The 19,845-nt window shown below is 36.6% G+C and overlaps 1 protein-coding gene across 6 annotated transcripts in view; it reads left to right on the forward strand.

The window, feature by feature from the left end:
• LOC131069486 (putative acyl-activating enzyme 19) overlaps positions 1-19,845 on the forward strand; it is a 349,361-nt gene that overhangs the window by 31,213 nt on the left and 298,303 nt on the right. For 3 of the 6 annotated variants that reach the window (XR_009112138.2, XM_058004939.2, XM_058004937.2), the window contains exon 2: positions 12,979-13,554. The exons of 1 other annotated variant lie outside the window; for it this stretch is intronic. Coding sequence is in view for 3 of the 5 variants with exons in the window: in XM_058004939.2 (XP_057860922.2) it covers positions 12,979-13,554 (576 nt within the window). In the remaining 2 variants the exon portion in view is untranslated. 2 more of the 6 variants (XM_058004938.2, XM_058004941.2) reach the window with 2 other exon arrangements.

Raw genomic sequence — 19,845 nt, forward strand, 5'->3', positions numbered from 1 at the left:
CCCTCTAGTAGACTTGGATGATGAGATGCATCATCCAAGGCAAGAAATTGACATATGGTCTTCCTTGGATGGCTTGGGTTTAAGTAGTTACATCCAAGACAGGGATCGAATTAACCTTTGATTTCTTGGATGGCTTGGGTGTAAGAAATTACACCCAAGACAGGAATCGAATTAACCTTCGATTTCCTCGATGGCTTGGGTGTAAGTAGTTACATCCAAGATAGGAATCAAATTAACCTTTGATTTCCTGGATGGCTTGGGTGTAAGAAATTACATCCAAGACAGGAATCGAATTCACCTTCGATTTCCTGGATGGCTTGGAACCAAGATGGGTTCCAAGAAGGCGAGCTTCACAGCCGCCTAAGGACATATCTCCGTATGGCATTCGTATCCTTTTTATTAGATAAGAATTATGATTAGTGTTAATTAAGTACTTTAAAGTTAAATTGCAAGTTAGATTATTTATATATATATGTATATTTGTTGTATTCTAACAATCTGTTTTGCAGGATAGTGATCCCTAACTAACAATCTGTTTTGCAGGATAGTGATCCCTAACTAGTAGGGTCATTACACATTTACAACAACACAGGCATAATGATATAACTTTATTGCATCAAGTAATGGATAGTACATCAAAATATCTGTTCAATCATAACTCCTATTTCCTGATACATTGTTAGAATATATATCGCTTGGTTAGTTGGTGGAGATGCCAACTGCTGGAACTACCAACTACCTACAAGAACTAATTACCTAGTACATGCCAAATCAACATAACAAACCATGTTTTATTTAGTGATGACATAATTGTCGTCTACAGTCCCCCCCTTCAAGATGAAGATTTTCCACTACCAACTTTTTTGCCATGTATACTATGAGGAGGGTTGCGTTTACTTCTGCTTCATTATTGGTTCTCCAACCTATTCCTTAACTGCATCTAGCAATGATTCTACCATTATGATCCCTTGCTACACACAACCTACTTTGGAGGGTCCCAAATTCTCCTTTGCAGCTCCATCAAAGTTCACCTTAATCCAATCTTGGTCTAGAGGTTTCTAGTTTGTTTGTGGCCAAAGCGCTTTTATCTTGTTGTCCATCCAATTATACATATGTTTTTCTACATTCACTCTTGATGTAGCCGAACTCACCAATTCTGAAATTGATCTTTCAATTTTGCTCCACAATCTTTCCGAACATTCTTCTTTGTTTTGGAAGACACATCTGTTACGTTCCTTCCACACCTCCCAAATCAAGGCGGACGGGGCAATGCTCCAAATGCTTGAATATACTGATTTGCCTTCCTCAATTCCCCAACCTTGAAACCAATCCTTTAAATTAGCCGCTAGTGGGGTATGCCAATCTAATTTTGCAATAATCTCATCTAGCATTCTTGGGCAATTGGGCAATAAAGAAGGAGATGGTTAACTGATTCCAAGGCATTTTTGCACATGACACACCTAAATGGTCCCACAAACCCCAATTTGCTCAATCTGTCACCTGAAAGGATTCTCACTCTAATTGCAAGCCACGCAAAAGACCCCACTTAGGGTAGGCAGTTGGCATTCCAGCACAAATGATGAGGCCATCGATCAACAGCTAGATCTTGTTCAATTAGCTTGTACACATTTTTGGACCAAATATTAGCGCTTTTAGATCCACACCAAATCAGGGTGTCTTCTTCTCTTTTTAACATTATGTTTCTCTGTTCTAGGATTTCTTTAAGACGATTCTCCATTTCCTTGTATAGGTTCAATTCCCTCATATCTCTCCAACCCCATTTTACAATCCCATGTGCTCCTGATCTTTGCATGAAATCGACCACTTTTTTGCCCCACCTTGCCTCTGTAATTGTTTGAAGTTCAATCAAGGAGTTTTCCAAATTTAGATTTGACATTCCTTCCCATGAATCTCCTCAAAAATTTGCACGCCTCCTAGTGCCCAATTTCCATGATAGATGATCTATAATAACCTTTCTACAGTCAAGCATATAGTTCCAAATAGTCGAATACCGAACAAGATTCCTGACTGTGAGAATCCTATCGCTATGTTGGTTGTCCAAATACTTGTTTTTGAGAATTGTCACCCATCTCTAGTTTGGATTAGCATACATGCTCGAGGCCAATTTAGCACCCATTGCCTCATTCATTAGATTCCATCTCCTTAACCCAACACCCCTTGAATGTTTTTGTTTGCATATTTAATCCCAAGCCAGTAGCAGAATTTTGTCCTTTTCCTGATTCCCATTCCAGAAGAATTTCCTGATCCCTTTCTCCATTATCCTTGTGATCTTTTCGGGGATCTTCATACATGACATTGAGTACAATGGTATTGCGGATATAACCGATTTTAACATAATAAGCCTTCCTGTCGAAGTCAGCCATTTGATCTTCCAACCTTCCATATCTCCCAAGCAATTGTCAACTAATTTGTTCCATAGGATTGATTTGCTTGCTCCTGCAAACAAAGGTATCCCAAGGAATTTGCCAGGAAGCCTCCCCAATCTGATTCCCAATATTCTTGAGATTTCCCTCTATATGTCCATTGAAGTGTTAAAGCAGTAGAATTCAGATTTCTGGCAATTTATTGCTTGGCCTGAAACTCTACAGTATTTATCTAATGTGGACCGAATGACTCTAGCTTCCCTGATCGATGCCTCTCCTAGCAAAAGGGTGTCATCTGCAAATTGCATATGGGTAGCAGCCTCCACTCCATGTGCAATCTTAATTCTTTTCCACCTTCCAAACTCTCTACATTTACAAATAAGTCTACCCATTGCTTCTGCCATAATCATGAAGAGAGAGGGAGAAGAGGGTCTCCCTGCCTAATACCCCTAGTGGTTGGAAAGAATCTTTGAGGGCTGCCATTAACAAGCATTGATACTTGAGGCGTAGAGATACAACTTTTAATCCAATCTATCCAGGAGGAATGAAAGCCAAATTTGTTCAAAACCTCCAGAAGAAATAGTCTGTTGACATGATCATAAGCCTTTCTGATATCCAACTTTTTTAGCATTCTATTAGTTTTTGCTTGTCTAACAGACTGAACCACCTCGTGTGCTATAATAATGCCTTCCACTATGGATTTGTTAGGGGTAAATCCACTTTGCTCCTCTGAAATAATCTTTGGGAGAACTTTTCTCAGCCTATTAGCCATTACTTTTGCAATGATCTTGTATGTTGTATTGCATAGACATATGGGGCGCATATCTTCAAAGGTTTGGACTGCTTTCTTCTTTGGGATGAGAGCTAGCAAAGTATTAGCAAGCTCCTTCGAAACATACTTCTTTTGATACGATTCTTTCACCACCTCCCATAGATCAGATTTCGTGAGCTCCCAAAATCTTTGAAAAAAGGAAGGAGGAAGCCATCCAGTCGTGGAGCTTTATCTCCTTCTATTGAGAATAGAGCAAGCTTGACCTCTTCCATTGACACAGGCTGAAGTAAGATTCCATTTTGTTGGTCCGAGATGATGTGAGGGATGTTCCCAAGAATCTCTTCATCATTAGTTTCTGAATTTGGCTCTTCTTCTGACAGTAATTTAAAAAATAATCCAAGTGCCTCTGTGTTAATATCTTCTATCTTGCTAAGAAGATTACCTTCCATGCTCCTAATTTTGCTAATCTTGTTTACCATTCTCCTAGCCCTAACTGAACTATGGAAGAATTTAGTACTTTGGTCTCCTTCCTGCAGCCAGCATTCTCTGGACTTCTAACGCTAGAATATTTCCTCCCTAGCGAGAACCTCTGCTAGTTGTTGGTGGAGTGTTTTCTCCTTCTGGAATTCTATCACAGTCATCCCTTGTTGAATTACTATCTCATTTACTTCCACCAATTCCTTTTAAATTCTTAGTTTTTCTGTGAATATATTGCCGAAATGAACTCTGTTCCATTCCTTCAGGTTTGTCTTGACGTGCTGCAATTTCCTGACCAAATTGAATGCTTTTGTACCTCTCACCTAAGGAATTTCTTCCCACCGTTGCTCCAATAACACTGATAACTGTTCATCCATCAACCACATCTTTTTGAATTTGAAAGGGCATCTAATCGGAATTGAATCTTGTTGCAAGAGAAGTGATATGGGGAAATGATCAGACCCCGAATAGGGAAGGATCGAGGCTTCCCAAAGGACCGGTAGGTTAGCCCAATTTTCGGCCAAAAGGAACTTGTCTAGCTTTTGAGAAATATTACTACTGCGTAATTGTTTATTGGTCCAAGTAAACATGCCGTTTCTGAACTTCGGCTCAAAGAGGCTATTTTCTGAAATGAAATTTTGGAAATCTAGTTGTGATTTGTTTGAGCCCCCAATGCCCCCACTCTTTTTTGATCACATTGAATTCACCCCCCAAAACAAAAATGGCATTGTTCTGTGATTTCAAAAAGGTAGATAACTGATACCATACCTCTTCCTTTGCCTTTCCAGATATTGGACCATACACATTGATGAGGACGAATTCCCTATTTTCTGCCAAAGATCTGATCCTTACAGCCTGCCAATATCTATTTTTGGAAGTGATTACAGTATTACTAACACATAAATCTATTAAATGTATGTATAAGAGCAAATGAAACATTTTGTATTATAGGCCATGTATATGCCCTTATTCCTAATCAAATTCAATTATAATATGACTGTAAGTATTTAATTCATAAGTAAGACACAACATACTGATATGTTGTAATAGCAATGATTGCTAGTAATTTTATAATATCTGCCTGTAACTTAATACAATCTGCAGAGAGTATGATCTGCCAGTCAATTAGTTTTCTGCCCTTTCATCCTTCCTTCTCAGTACCGATCGGCCTTATATACCCTTCATATGGTAATTAAGATTTATGTCTCTTTCCTCGATCACAATTATTAGAATAATATCTTTCTCTTTGTGTTATTAATGGTCATTTAAGTTGTTTCTAATTTCGCCTCTAGTTAACGATTGTTTCTTTTAGAAACATCGTCTTTGTAACTCTATTTAAAGGAGCTTTGTCTCCTTGATTAATTGAACAACATCGATTCTTTGAAATCCATATGCTTTTGCATCTGTATTATGGTATCAGAGCCTTGGTTATTTTCGAAATAATTTTTCAATTAAAAATTCGTCATGAATTTTTAACAGTTGTTTTTGAAAAATTTCTTTGTTTATTCGAAATTGCTACTTTGGCAGTTCGTTTTGGCTGCAACTACTAGGGTTTTCTTGCTATTTTCTGCCCTCTCCCGCGCCCCGTCTCTCTTGCATTTCTCGCAACCACGCGACGTGTTTTTTTCCTGCCTGCAGATTTTTTTTTGCCATTTTTGGACGGAAATCTGCATTTTCGGCTAGGGTTTTGACCCTCTAGATTCAGTCGAAATTTTTTTCTGAGCACATATTCGTGGTGGGTTTTTCGAGATCTCAACTGGGTCGTCGTCAGAATTTTCTGGGTGCATTGATTTTCGAGCCAGCAGATCCAGATTCTGACAGCAGATTCGTTTTGGGTTTTTCGCAAGGATTTCTGGGTCAGCCGGAATTTTTTTCTTGAAATTTGTGCCCGCCGTACTTCATTTTTGAAGTCTATACCTGCATTTGCCTCTGTTTTTGCATTGGGATTTGAATTTTTTGAATTCCGTGCCAACGCCTCTTCTTAGTTTTTTCGTTTTCCATGCATTGGGAAACGTGCAAGATGGCGTCATTGACCAACTTGATGTTGGAAGGCAATCAGGTTTTGTGCACTTAGCATCTTCTCAGTACCTCATTTTTTGTGCCTCGAAAAGTGTGAAGATGGCTTATGGGCATCGATGTTTGTTTCGGTTTTTAATATTTTTTTACCTAAAAAAAATTTTGATGGGTTTTAATATTTTTTCCCTTGAAAATATCTGTGGGTTTTAATAATTTTGTCCTAAAAAATTATCTGTGGGTTTTTAAATATTTTTTGTCCCTGTAAAAAAAATCAAAAAAATCATGAGGGTTTATGATTTTTTCCTCAAAAATTGTACTTTGCTGCAGTCTGTTTTTCGTCGCACCTGGAGTTGTTGTGCGAACATCTGCACTAGTCTCTTATTTGTAGTGTATTTTCGGGCATCTTGCTCATCTGCAATAGTTTGGAGGGTTTGCTGATTTTTTCCTCAAAATCGTGACAGCTGTTCTTGGTGTGTCTCTGGTTACAGGGAGGGACAGTTCTCCAACATCAGGTTGGACGGTTGGTGTTGTTTTGGGTATCTCCAGAAGTTCTGCAGTTTCTGGTAGGGTTGGTGGCAGATTCATCTAAAGTGGCAGAGTTAGTGGCAGGCTCTTGTCTTCTGTTGTAGCGTGTTTTGAGAAGAAGGGGGCAACCTTCTCTGTTATTTCTCTTGGCAGTTAGAACGATGACCGTTAAGGGAGGGTATTAGAATAATATCTTTCTCTTTGTGTTATTGATGGTCATTTAAGTTGTTTCTAATTTCGCCTCTAGTTAATGATTGTTTCTTTTAGAAACATCGTCTTTGTAGCTCTATTTAAAGGAGCTTTGTCTCCTTGATTAATTGAACAACATCGTTCTTTGAAATCCATATGCTTTTGCATCTGTATTTACAATCTTCCCAAAGGTGGCATCTCTTCTACGTGTTCGTTGCCTCTTCATTAAGGAATCACTGCTAGTTAATGATTCGTTTTGAGACAACCATTCGTTATTTACCTAGGTCAACCAACCTTAACACATTGCTGATTATGTCAAGAAGCATCAGATTGAAGGTGTCTTTTTATTCATTTATTTCTGTTCTTTTCTTGCTCAAAGATGGGTATGCAATTGTTAATAGGCGGGGAGCATGACAATATCGTGGAATGATTAAGTCCTTGGTGTAATTGTTGACTTCAGAAATAGCGGAAATTGTGAAGTCTTATTTCATAAGACGATTTCCTGATATAATCATCTTCTTTGTGGTAGAGTCATGACACGATGGCATCTTCTTTAAAACTGTTCCCCATCTTAGTAAATAGTTAACTTCGTTCCCCTTAATTATATGCCTCCTTACCTTATGTGGCTATTGGAGGACTGATTTGTTTAATGAATTGTTAAGATTCTAAACTAGCAGATAAAGAGAGCTTTGATGAAGTGAGGAGTGCGATGTCTTGCATAGCAATGCACCATCTGATTCCCTTTACTTATTTCCTCTTATGGTTGGGTGAGATAGTAACCATAGTGGAGGCATGACAACTACAGATTGCTGATGATGTATGAACTATGGCCTGGTTTTTTAGATGTTTAGAAAATTGTGAAGTCTTAATTAAGACAATTTTCTAAATCCATTTATGAATTTCTGATATGACAGTGAGTGCTGATATTATATTCACTGTGGCATGATAGGGATCATGAAACATTCAGAAGGCAAAAGTAAAAAAGTAATGCAAAAAAACTAATTTTAAATATAAAAAATTGTTGGAATATTGTCATTGATGTCAAAGGACAGCGATTAAGATGATTTATAGAAGCAGCCATTAAGGAGCATTAAGGAGCAGAGATGCTATAAATAAGGAGTAGAGATAAAGATTAAATTAATATGTATAGGCAGTGATTATATATTCCTAAAAGCAGCAATATTTGAGATTAAATAAATAAAAATAAGGTATATGCTGGCTGACCTGCAGTAGAGAATAAAAGAAATTAAAATGATTATTTTTCTCATTTAGGGCTGACTCTCCTCAGGTAGTTGGTGCCCATTTTTGGAGATGCATTTTAAATTAAATAAAAAATCTCCATCTTGGCCGACTTCCCCTTGATGCGAGCTCCCACCTTGCAAAGCATTTAAAAATAATAAAAGATATATATTAATAGCTGCTGGCCAACCTCATTGAGGAGGCATGACCGTTGGATGAAGGGGTGCTATTTTGGAAGGTATATATGAGAGATGTTTGAGTGTTATTTGGACAAGTTTTCATTGAATATCATTCTGATTTTTAAGGTAGATTTGAGCAGATAATAAGAGCAGATCTAAGGAGAATGTGTGAATATTTTATGAGCTATTTATTTCAGACTTCATGAGCAGAAAAAAACAGATTTTGTGAGCAGATCTTAAAGGTTAATTAATGCAGACTTGAAGGTGAATTTTTGCAGTCATTTAGGGTGATTTATTGCAGACCTACAAGTCAAATTTGTTGAAGAATAAGAGCAGATTTTGAGATCTCATTCAAGAAGGAGATCAAACACTTGCCACTTAATACTTTTGGACGTTGGTGCTCGTCTTCAAAGAGATCGGAGTCGCTTACTGGATTGGTGTCTCCTCTGGGTTGGTGCCTATGAAGGTTGTAAGAAGATATATATAAAAGCAGTTTTCTTTGGTTTTCTCCTGCAAGGGTTTTCACATATAATGTCGTGTGCATCTTGTGTTCTTCATTGCTAGATCTTACTTATGATTATTGCTATGTGATTGCTAAAGTTTAAGTAAGTGAAAATTGTCGTATACTGATTCACCCCCTCTCTTAGTATCATTGCTCAGTATAAGTGTATGTTTTTTCTTCAATGATAAGTGTAATGATAAGGGTGCTGGCTGGATGGATAATGTCTAGAATATAAAAATAAATGCGAACCTCAGCGTTTCCTCTCTAGTGAGATGAGCTGCTCCCAATTATTTGTTAGATATGCAACATTGGTGTTGAGGAGCCACTTGTTCTATGTTGTAGATAGTCTTGTGGCAGACTAGGTACTGCTAGGAAGTGATGTGCTTTTTTTGATTAGCGGTGTCCAAATATCAAGCCAAGTTTTGTTAGCAATTGTTTATTGCAATGTGGAAGCCTTAGGCTAAGTGATAGAGACCTCCTCCAATTGGGATGGCTCGAATAACTTGAGATGGCTCACATTGCCATCATCATGGATGCAAATTGAGCTCAAAGATCACATTAAAACTTGGAAGAGAGTGTAAAGCCCTTATTTTGGTTTCTACAAGTGATTTGATGGTGTCTTGAATTTTGTTTGAATTTCCAAGAGAATGTCCCAAGTTTGGTGTGTATCTTGGCCAATTTTTGCATGAAGGAAGGAGATTCGTACTACTTCTCATGTTAGGTCATATTGGAATTGGAAGAGCAACCATAACCCAATAAGGCACCAAAGATTGAAAACCATAAAGTAATTCAATTTGGGAAATTCCTTTGTAGAGTTATGTATAACCTGGTTACAGCTATGTTGAATGATATCTAGGTAGTTGACCCCCTTCTTACTTTGATGATCATGAATACTCAGGAGATAAACCAAAGTGCAATTAACAACTTTTGTTTGATCATCATTTTACAATTGAAATGAAGTGTACAAGTGCAGCTAACAAACGAGAAGCTTCCACAATGATCGCCAAAGGTAACATCCAAATTAGAGATAGAATTTTGGTTCCTGCAATGAAAATGTTTTAAGAACATAAGGGAAAATTACACACTGCATGGCTAATCATCATTGCTTTTGTCGCAGCAATTGCATGTATATTTGTTGAAGATAGAAGTAAGGGCTGAATTTGATCAATTATTGAGAGGAAAGATTGGAGGCGCATCCTTCAATTCTAAAAACATGGATAAATTTTTGGATATTGCTACGAAGATTTCAGTGCAGTGAAGGGAAATGTCAGTTACCCAAAGTTTGATTGAAATACTCCAATGCTTTGTGTATGACCAACTCACTCGAGAAAGGGTAATTTCAAGTCCTGAAAATGAAGTAGCAAAATATCTCACTAGTGGAGCTCAGTATACTTAGGAGAAGGACAGGATGCTAGCCCCAAATTTACTAGAACCAAAGGAGCTTTCAGATTAGCTATTATAAATTCATGTATTCATTTTATCAGAAGAGCAGTGAACATCAATATTCCCACAACTTGAATTTAAATAAATATCTCATAGTTTTGAAATGAGAGTAATTCAAAGCATACACCTTTTGTATTAAAGCGTGGGAATTTTTGAATTTTTGCCCTCTTGTACCTATTTCCTTCAACCAATACAACAATGAGAGACTATCCACACCACAAACAAAGTGCAAGGTGGACTTGAGTGAGCATGGCTCAAATAGATGATTTTAAACATTAGTGAAAAGGCAATGGTTAGGATGTGGCAATGCATAGAGGTATTGTAATGTCCCCTCTTCAATGACAGGCTACAGGGAGTCAAATTCTGGTCTGCAGCATTCCCCAGGCTAGAATTAATAAATTAAATAAGGGAATGAGTAATTATTTAATGTGCACCCCAAAAAGCTATAGCTGTGATTATAATTATTTGAATCTTTCGTTAAGGGTCATAAAAGCGAGGGGCCACTTTTAAAAACAATGCTATATTACCTAGGGCATTATAGGGGTACAAGTAATAATTATTAATTAATGCATTATTCACCTAGGTCGATCCTAGAGGATAAGACTGGAAGATTCAAGAAGCTTCAGTTGTCATTATAAAAGGAGGTCGATGCTGCCACATTATGGATTCATTGATGATTATTATGGTTTACTTCAACACTTCCAGAATTCTCTGCAAATCTGGGTTTGACACAGGACGACACCCCTGTGAAGGCTGTTTGGACGTAGCCCCAGCCAGCCATCAGCGATTTCAGACTAATTGAGTCAGTGAATACCATACATCAGCAATATGAGTGGCATTTTCAAGGAGAAGGCTTGAACATTTTAAGAATATTGCAGGGTTTCGGATTGCTGGAATCTTCCTGAAGGACAGCGCTACACTCTCAGTTGGCTATATTGCTCACAGTGTGGTCCAATCCTCAGTCTGAATGCTGGTAGCATTGATTCACAGTATTACCAGACCCTGACTTCATCAATCTGCCTCAAAGGGAATTGCTGTTATCAAAGGAACTTCTGCCTGGGTGAGAATTTGTTAGAATTGATCTTCTGCTGTAACCTGCTCACAATTGTGGCCTAAAATTCCCCAGTATTGTGTCCTGGTATGAATTGAGCAATGTCTATTTGTGATTGAACTTTCAGAATGATTGGATTTGAACAACAATTTTCATTGAAATGAGTACTCTTTGTATAACTGATAAGAAAATATTTCCAGGTTGTTTGTTGACATAATTCCCTTAGCAATAAATTATTCTTCCGGTTGGCATTTAGTAGGTGTTCTGGCAAAAGTTATTAGTTGGAATATTTCAGGTACATGGACGTTACAGCTTGCCTGAGTTAAGAAACGTTCCGTATTCCATGATTTCTTGAGGGGAGCACCATCCACAATGTTATGAACTTATGAAAAACTAGTGACCACGAAATAGATCAAAACTAAGGAGTTGTAAAGAGTCTATTTGGGCTGCCATAGCAATTGACTATTAAGTAGTTCTAGGAACTTTAGAATTGATTCATGGCCATGGTGCTAAGGTCATGATTTGTGGCCAGTAAGGGCAACTTCAAATGAGGATGATAGTTTGCTTCAAATAGATGCTACCAAGAAAGGCACCCGTAAGCTGTCGAAAAAAGAGAACTGTAAAAGTTCATCATTGTCAGACTTAGACTTGGACTTTGGTTGGAATCATACCTGATGAAATTTTTTATCAAGGACTTTATAAATTTAATAACATGAAATATGGTAAATTTAGTTTAGTTGATCTTGGCCATACTCATCCTGGCTTGCAGAGGCTTACCCCATGTAGCCTGTGTTCTTGAGACTTTTCAAAGGTTTGATATCGAAGCCAATTTAACTTGTTTTTTTTTGTTTTGGAGCAGGATTTGCTAGTAGCTATCAAAACTCACAAAGTTTGCTAGTGGGAATGTCATGGTATATGAGTTGTGTTTTTGGAGCACTTTTAAGACATGCTGCATGAAGCAAAGATTTATCATTGTCCGTGTTTTTATAAGCTCACAAAATGTTCCATGCTTGGCAGGATTGAAGATGCTGTTTTCTTTGCTCTTCAATTTTACAAAGGGCTAAATACCCAGGGCTGGAGATGCTAGCCTTGAGCCTTTCTGCAGTTTGACAGAGAGCTAAATCCCCAAGTCAACTATTCTCTTATGAATGAGCTCTCTAAGTGTCCACCATATTATACAGTTGGTGTGAGGCCATAAAACTACTCTGTTATTTTAGCAAAACTAAAGCATTGGAACAAGTTAATCAGTTACTTCTGTGCAGTAATTTCAAGCTACATGAGAAAGACTAATGTGATGTAGTTGGCAAATACAATGCCATATTTGAAGGTGGTCTGCTAGCAGTTAATCATGGAAGCATACCATAACTGTTCTTTATCAATCGTTTTCTCAATGGTAGCTTAGCTGGAGTAAGACGTATTATATAGGTACCCATTATTTTTAATGTTAATAATAAATTTGAATAGGTGGGTACCAACTAGCCCGAGCCTGTACTGTAAAAGTTGTAAGTTAGTAGCTTTCTGAAAGTTTACAGGACTGAAATGATACAATTTTCAGCGAATTAGAAATTAGAAACCAAAAGGTTCTCTTAAAATGAAGATATAAATGATAAAAAATGACCCTACAACCTGGTAATGGAGGGACTGAGACCTTATTAATTCTGTTTCTCTATTTTCACTGTTATAATTAAAGACTATGTAATGCTTTTTGGTCAATTCATTTATCTATTAGCTTGTATCTGAGGGAATTTTTCCTTAGTGTTCTGTTTGAGCTTTTGAAATCTGCTACACTTCTTGCTGGGTTTTGAAAATATGGCACTTTCCTTAGATGGAAGGCTTCCAATCCGTTTCCCTCCTTGCTAGCAAATTTTATGCCTTATAGAACATTCTGCTAGACAAAAAATAAAAATTATAACTAGCAGAAATGTCCAATCAGAGAACATGGTAGCTACATTCGTGTAATTTTCTGTACTGGAAACTCTTTCTAGCATGAGTGCATATTGAGAGCATGCACAGAATACCATTTTGATGGTTCCAATTCTAGAGATTTTTGAGCCATTTTATTTTGTTTCTGTTGAATTGTTAAATACGCATATCCACTGCTGTTTCATTCTTTTCAATCTTCAGTTTTTTTAACTGTTGACTATTTTCCATTAATGGAATAATGTTTGTAACAATATATAATTTATTTGTATGTCTTTCAGTAGAAATGGATAAAGGTATCCATTTTGATCAAAGTTCTAGCATTGAGCACATGGAAGATGAAAGGACTTGTGATCCCAATGATGCAGATTATGATCATATCCGAAATTCATTTGATCTCTCTGAACACAATATTTATGAGATGGATGTAAAGCATATTGGTTCCTCCAGCTGTCCAAACATAGTTGGAATATACATTGGTCCTTCTGCAGAATATGTTATAGCTGTTCTTGCAGTTCTACAAAGTGGGGGAGCTTTCCTTCCTCTAGATCCTTCATGGCCTAAGGAGAGAGTGTTGGCTATGATTTCTGCTTCAGAGGTTGATCTTGTAATCAGTTGTAGCCATGTATCAAGCTTAAATGCCCACAAAAACCATGAAATGGAATGGTTGTTAGAAGGTTGCAAATGTTCAATTTTGTGCTTATCATATGGATATTTTAAGGGTTCTGCAGGGAAGTTTAATTCTAAGTTTCACATAACTTGGCCTTGCCAAAATCAAGACAAGAGATTATATTGTTATTTGATGTACACTTCTGGGTCAACTGGCAAGCCTAAGGGTGTATGTGGTACAGAGAAAGGTATAACCATTACTCATCCAGAACTACATATAAAGCTTAATCCATTTGGTCTTCAGTACTGGAGTTGAATGTTATGAACACATGAACTTGTTCAGAATTCTATGATCATCTTCTGTTTCATCATGTTCCATTTCTAAGCTTCTAGGTATTTATACATCTATATTTTTTGTTTTGTATATTAAAATTCTCCACTTTTCTTATTATGAGCCAAATATCATTTAATAATGCTACTTCTCAAGGTTTTTAAAAGGGGACTTGCTCACCTCATATATGATAAATAGACCATTCAACCATTGCTTGAGTGATTATTCTAACATTTGATTATTGGGATTTTGTCTTTGTAAAGCAGACTTAAGTTACTAATTGTCATGGAGAGGATAAAATCCATATGTAAACCCAAAACTTGGAATTATTTGAACTTCCTCAAAAGCTTAACTACTTTTTTACTTCATGTACATTTTTGAGGCTTAAATGAGAGATTAAACAAATTTTATGGTACTAAGATTTCACCGCTCAGACTATTTACTTGACTTCATGTACATATTAAGTTACTAATTGTCATGGAGAGGATAAAATCCATATGTAAACCCAAAACTTGGAATTATTTGAACTTCCTCAAAAGCTTAACTACTTTTTTACTTCATGTACATTTTTGAGGCTTAAATGAGAGATTAAACAAATTTTATGGTACTAAGATTTCACCGCTCAGACTATTTACTTGACTTCATGTACATATGTGAGGTCATATTGGCAAATTAAACAAATCTACTAGCGGAAAATAAATTAGGATTTTATGCTACAAATTTAATTTTTTCGTAGGTCACATGTTTAGTTGATGTCAATATGAAACAGAAGTATAGAGAAAAGGAAGCAAAATCGAATTATTTTTTATGGACAGTTTCCTTCTAAATATGGAGACGAAAGGCTCAAATACAGATTGATTTGAGTACATCATTCTGCTAGCTACTCTTCAATATCATTACATCCTCACTCAAAATTTCAAATTTTTTCTTGGTGAGAACAAAAATTGCGTTCAAGCCTTCAACATGCAAAATACAAAACACTTACTGTAAAATATTCTTTCTGAGACAAGAAATATTTAATCATATTTGTTTACTTCCTTTGGATTAGCGAAAAAGCCTAATGCTAATGTATGAAATGAAGGTTGGAAAATACTCTAAATCGAAAATAGATGTTGATGGGATTCACCCCCGTGTTCATTTTTGTGATTGTAATTTTTCTTTGATTATAGTGTATGGATATTGCAAAATTTGCAAATTTTTGAAGTGTCTTTGCAACCCTAGTAAGCATGGCTGCATGACTACAATTAAAAATAAGATGGGGGCACCTGTACATCCAAAATGTGGAGTGCACTGCAAATCCAAGATAAAAATGGAGAAAAATATTTATCCAAATAGTGTGAAAATATCATATATACTTTTGATTCATAAGAAAACAGATTGATTGTTTGATCACATAGATTTTCATGAACCCTTATTTATAACAAAATGGGTGACTGCTTGCACAATCTATCACATTAAATAGGTCCAATGAATCTTCTAGAAGATTCTTTCACAAACTAGCAACCTCTATTAATGATCTACCTAGGACCAATACTTGCTGCCTTGTATATAACACCATGTGTTAACATATGAGCTTTTTAACAAAATAGCTTATTTACATGACTTGACAAAATATGTTTTGTTTCACAAACCAACACACCCCTCCTCTTAGTAAGATTTGTCTAACACTTCCTGCTCTGTTCACATTTTTTAAGGAGATTCAAAGGAATCAATCATTAAGGGCAGAAAAGATTCATTTAAACTATGTTAATCATTTATTTTGTGCCGACTTACCAGTCATTATCAACACACAACTTTTGAAGGATCTTCTGCCCCCACAGGAGATTAGAATAGGAGGCAAATGGATGATTTCACCCTTTATACCAAGATTTATGACTGTATCTCTTCATCTTCTCTGATAGATACAATGAAGATCATCCTTAACAACTTGGATTTGCAGGCAAAATACAAGAAAATGTAGCAAACTACGAGTCCTGTAGACAGTCAGTAAGGGTTTTCAAATTCCTTGAATAACTTATTTGTTTCTTATTTTCCAAAACCATCAATGTAATTCAGTAGAGAAAACAGGTCAAATTGAATTTTGACAAACATTCAAAGAACTAGTCCAAATATCACACCAGGAGTGGCGTTTTATACAAATTTTGTCCACGTCTCACATATTGCCAAATAAGAACAGGAAGCTACAAGCAAAGAAGAGGTGCATAGGAGCCTTGTACTGACCACAAACTAAAGAAGAACATATATTCATTCTACAAAATTTCAAGACTTCTCTGATTGTGAACTTCACCAAAGGAGACATCCAAATCTGTTAGAATACTGAACTAGGTTTATAATGGCCACAGTTTAAAATAAGTGAGGTCATTGATAAAGTGTGTTATTTATTAAATAAGAATGACATTAGGTATAACCAACTATTGGGTACATGCTTATGTGTAATGATATCATTTGTTTATTTATAAAAGTTACCCGAGTTTAAACTTTTAAGGATTCTATTCAAGAGGCCTCCCACCCAAAATAGATATAATAGATGCATCATGATACAAGATAGCCCAGGACTGTTATAACCTCTTCCAATAGTAAATAACAGCTTCCTTTTATTAAAAGAGAAATAGAGATCTATTATGTTCAGTCTTAACCTATTACTTAACCATGATGAAAAACTGACTGATAAACCACCTTTCTAAAGCCCATCAAAAAGCTAGCCTTTTCACAAAATGGCTGATATGTAGTCTGCTTTGTTGTTTTTTAAACAGATAGCATAAATCTACAGGATGTTCAATTAACCATATTGAAAAACATCAAATAAGAAGACAAAAAATTCTGTGAAGTGTGGACAGGGTGATAAAGCCATATAAGGCCAGCGAATTCTTATTTCCTTAAAGATGAAAGTCATGCATGTCTTGTATTCTATGAAATACGAGGACACTATAATTGCTTATATAGATATTCAGATGCAGTTTTTCCTCTTTGGTATTCTGACTAAGGATGCCTGGCTCTTACCTCCAACCAGATGTGCCTAGCTCTCTGCCTCAGGGGGGTGTTATTATTGGAGACTGAGCATTTCAGGGCCTTCTAAGATCACCAGGTTGACCACTTCTTTTTCTTAGCTATTGCCTATGTTGAGAGCATTAAGCACCCATTAGATGCCATCTGGTTCACACAGAGGCATTACCAGGTTTGTGCCATGATGTCCACACCAGTGTTAGAGATTTACCTCTACTTGACATGGAGCACACTCTAGTGTTTTTTTCCTCTGTAGCCTAGGGCATGACAGACAAGTGTCATTATTTTCCTGCCCCTTTTTGGAGATCAGTTGGTCTTTGGGTGCTAGAAGAGGTGCTATGGGATGCTTCTTACACACCCTTAAGGTTGTTGTCCATTGTAGACAGCTTAGCCATGCTAGTTATCACCAAGTAATGTGGTCCCGTTATGTCCGTGTGAAAAATATTTTAATCAAGTATTATTATTATAAGTATGAAAGATACTGTCAAAATTTTAATTTTTGCTGAGCACCAATCCATTCATATTTGTGTTCACTTGTTTTGGCATTGAAATGTCATTGAATTTCAAATTATAGTGATAATTTGTATACATTGCTATATATTCTGCTCACTTTTTGCTGATATGCTGCTTATTGTACATTGCATATAAGTTGAAGTGAGCTTCTCTAGGAAAAAAGTATTTTATTGTGGGTGAATCCAGCATAGCAGCATAATGAAAGGTCTACGTTACTATTAGCATTTTAATCTGTCCCTTTCAAGACAACATAAAATGTGACAGTGTGTATGGATAAACCTTTCTTCAAATTAGAAGGGGAGGCTCTCTTGTAACCAAATACTAGAATATATGGGGAAAAAACTTTAGCTTTAACAGTATGCATAGGATAATTCTGTCATTTTAAGCATTCTGGGCAATTAAAGTAAATAAAATACCTGTATTTTTGTTCTGGGCAGAGGCACAATTCTAAACATGTTACGATCTTATCTGCAAATATTATCAAACAAAAGTAATAACATGCAAAAAAGAATACAATTTTCTTTGAACTATCTGAAATAAGTTTGTACTCATGAATCTAGAACAAATATCATAGGGTTCTTCGAGGGGCCAACCTCCTTAAAGGAACTCTTCTCTTCATTTCTGTGTTATTGTGATTAAAGACGACCACCTTAAATCAGCATCTTATGTGTTATTCTGTTATTCCATTTCATTTCTTTCATTATTTCTTTGCAACTAATTTGCACTGCAAGATTTAATTTTCTGGGTTTATGTTTCTGCTTCCACGGCAAGTGGTATTGGAGGGGTAAATTTTTTTTTTTGCAGCGATTGTGTTAGGATTTGGTGTTGATTTTGTGACATCAAATGGTGAAGGTTTCAAATGCTAGGTTTGAGGTGGAGAATTTTATGGAAAGAATAAATTTGAGCTATGGAAGCTCAAGGTGCGTGATTTGTTAGTGCAGCAAGGATTGCACAAGGAATTGGTGGGAAAGTCAAAGAAACCTATAGATATGTTTGATGAGGATTGGGAAAATTCGTCTATGAGAGGTCTTAGCACAATTTTGTTGCGTTTGGTGGATGAGGTTCTTTACAATATTGTTGGAGAGGAAACAACAACATGCTTATGAAGCAGAATGGAATTTTTGAATATTGTCAAAGAGATCTATGGTGGGCGTTTGATGCTCATGAATGTTCCTCTTGGAGTTGTTCATGTGTTTGCTTCTTGCATAGTAGTGACCTGGAGCTCTGGTTTGGCAATATGTTACTCTCTTCTTTCATGGTGGTTATATGTGGAGTTCTTAGATTGGGTTCATGGTTTCACCCCTTGATTACACGAAGGCACTCAATGATTAGCCACTGGTTGCATGAGAGTTGTGGAGTTGGTTATTCTATGACTTGAATGCTCTTGGACAACTTGATAGGTTTTGTAGTTTTCCTATTTCTAAAAGCTGTGGGTTTGTAGACTCCATTGTTCATGTTGACATCTTGGTATGCCATGGAGTACTATTGGTCTTTGGTTGAGGTGTCACGACTTTGACTTTGACAAGTGTTCTTTGGTTTAGAGGACAGTTTGTATTATGTCACGATTCCTGTTTAGAGTATTGGCATGATGTAGGTTTTTTTGATATCGTGATATGTTCATATGGAGCATATGATCTTCTATTAAGGAGATGTTAGATCATGATGTCATGTTTATGTTCTTGATTCAGCTGTTGGAGTTGTGACATTGAACTTGTTTGGTTCTCTTGGTATTAAGTACATGATCATTTGCTTGATTACTTCATGATGATGCTATGTTGAATTTGAAGTTTGGCATGGATTGATTGGTTACAGGTGCTGATGGATACTTGGAGACAGAGGTGAGGCTTGGAGTTCTCTTGTGACTAGAGACATGTGTTGAGATGATTACTCTTGATAAGTTTTCAATAGGAAGTTTTAGGAGCCTACACCTTTGTTGGGCTTGCAAAAATATTAGGTAAATTGTTGTCAAGGTGGAGATTGTTCGATTGTGACAACTAAAACAATGCGAGACACGCAATAGATTTCAAAGAATTGATTAATTAACAAAATGAGCAAGACGCTCATAAATAATACAAGGATATTTACAAGAATAGCAAGTTTCTAATAAGAAACTGCTGAGAAGATCGAAGACGATCTAACCAAAATAGAATATACACTATTGAGCATTAATAATAAAATTAACATTATTTTAATATTCTATTACCCTCCCTTAATGCTCAATCTATTAACTACACCTATAGACCCCCTGAATTTTACAAATTTATTAGGACCAAGGGGCTTGGTGAAGATATCTGCTGGCTGCTCCGATGTAGGAACATACAGCAACTGGATGGATCCGTCTTCAACCAGTTGTCGAATATAGTGACAATGAGTTTCCACATGCTTGGTTCTTTCATGGAAGACTGGATTCTTGGCGAGTTTGAGCACTCCCTGATTATCACAGAACAAGGGAGTAGGACCTGCCTGAGATACATGCATATCCGCAAGCATTCGTCGAAGCCAAACCGCCTCACAAGATGCCTTAACTGCTCCCTGATACTCTGCTTCTGTCGAGGAGAGAGCCACAGCCTGCTGCTTCTTACTAGTCCATGTGATAGCACCAGATCCCAAACTAAACACATACCCTGCTGTAGACTTACGGTCATCAACCGAACCTGCCCAGTCAGAATCTGTGTAACCACTGAGTATAGGA

The sequence above is a fragment of the Cryptomeria japonica genome, chromosome 11 (genome assembly GCF_030272615.1).
Source record: "Cryptomeria japonica chromosome 11, Sugi_1.0, whole genome shotgun sequence".
Lineage (NCBI taxonomy): Eukaryota > Viridiplantae > Streptophyta > Pinopsida > Cupressales > Cupressaceae > Cryptomeria > Cryptomeria japonica.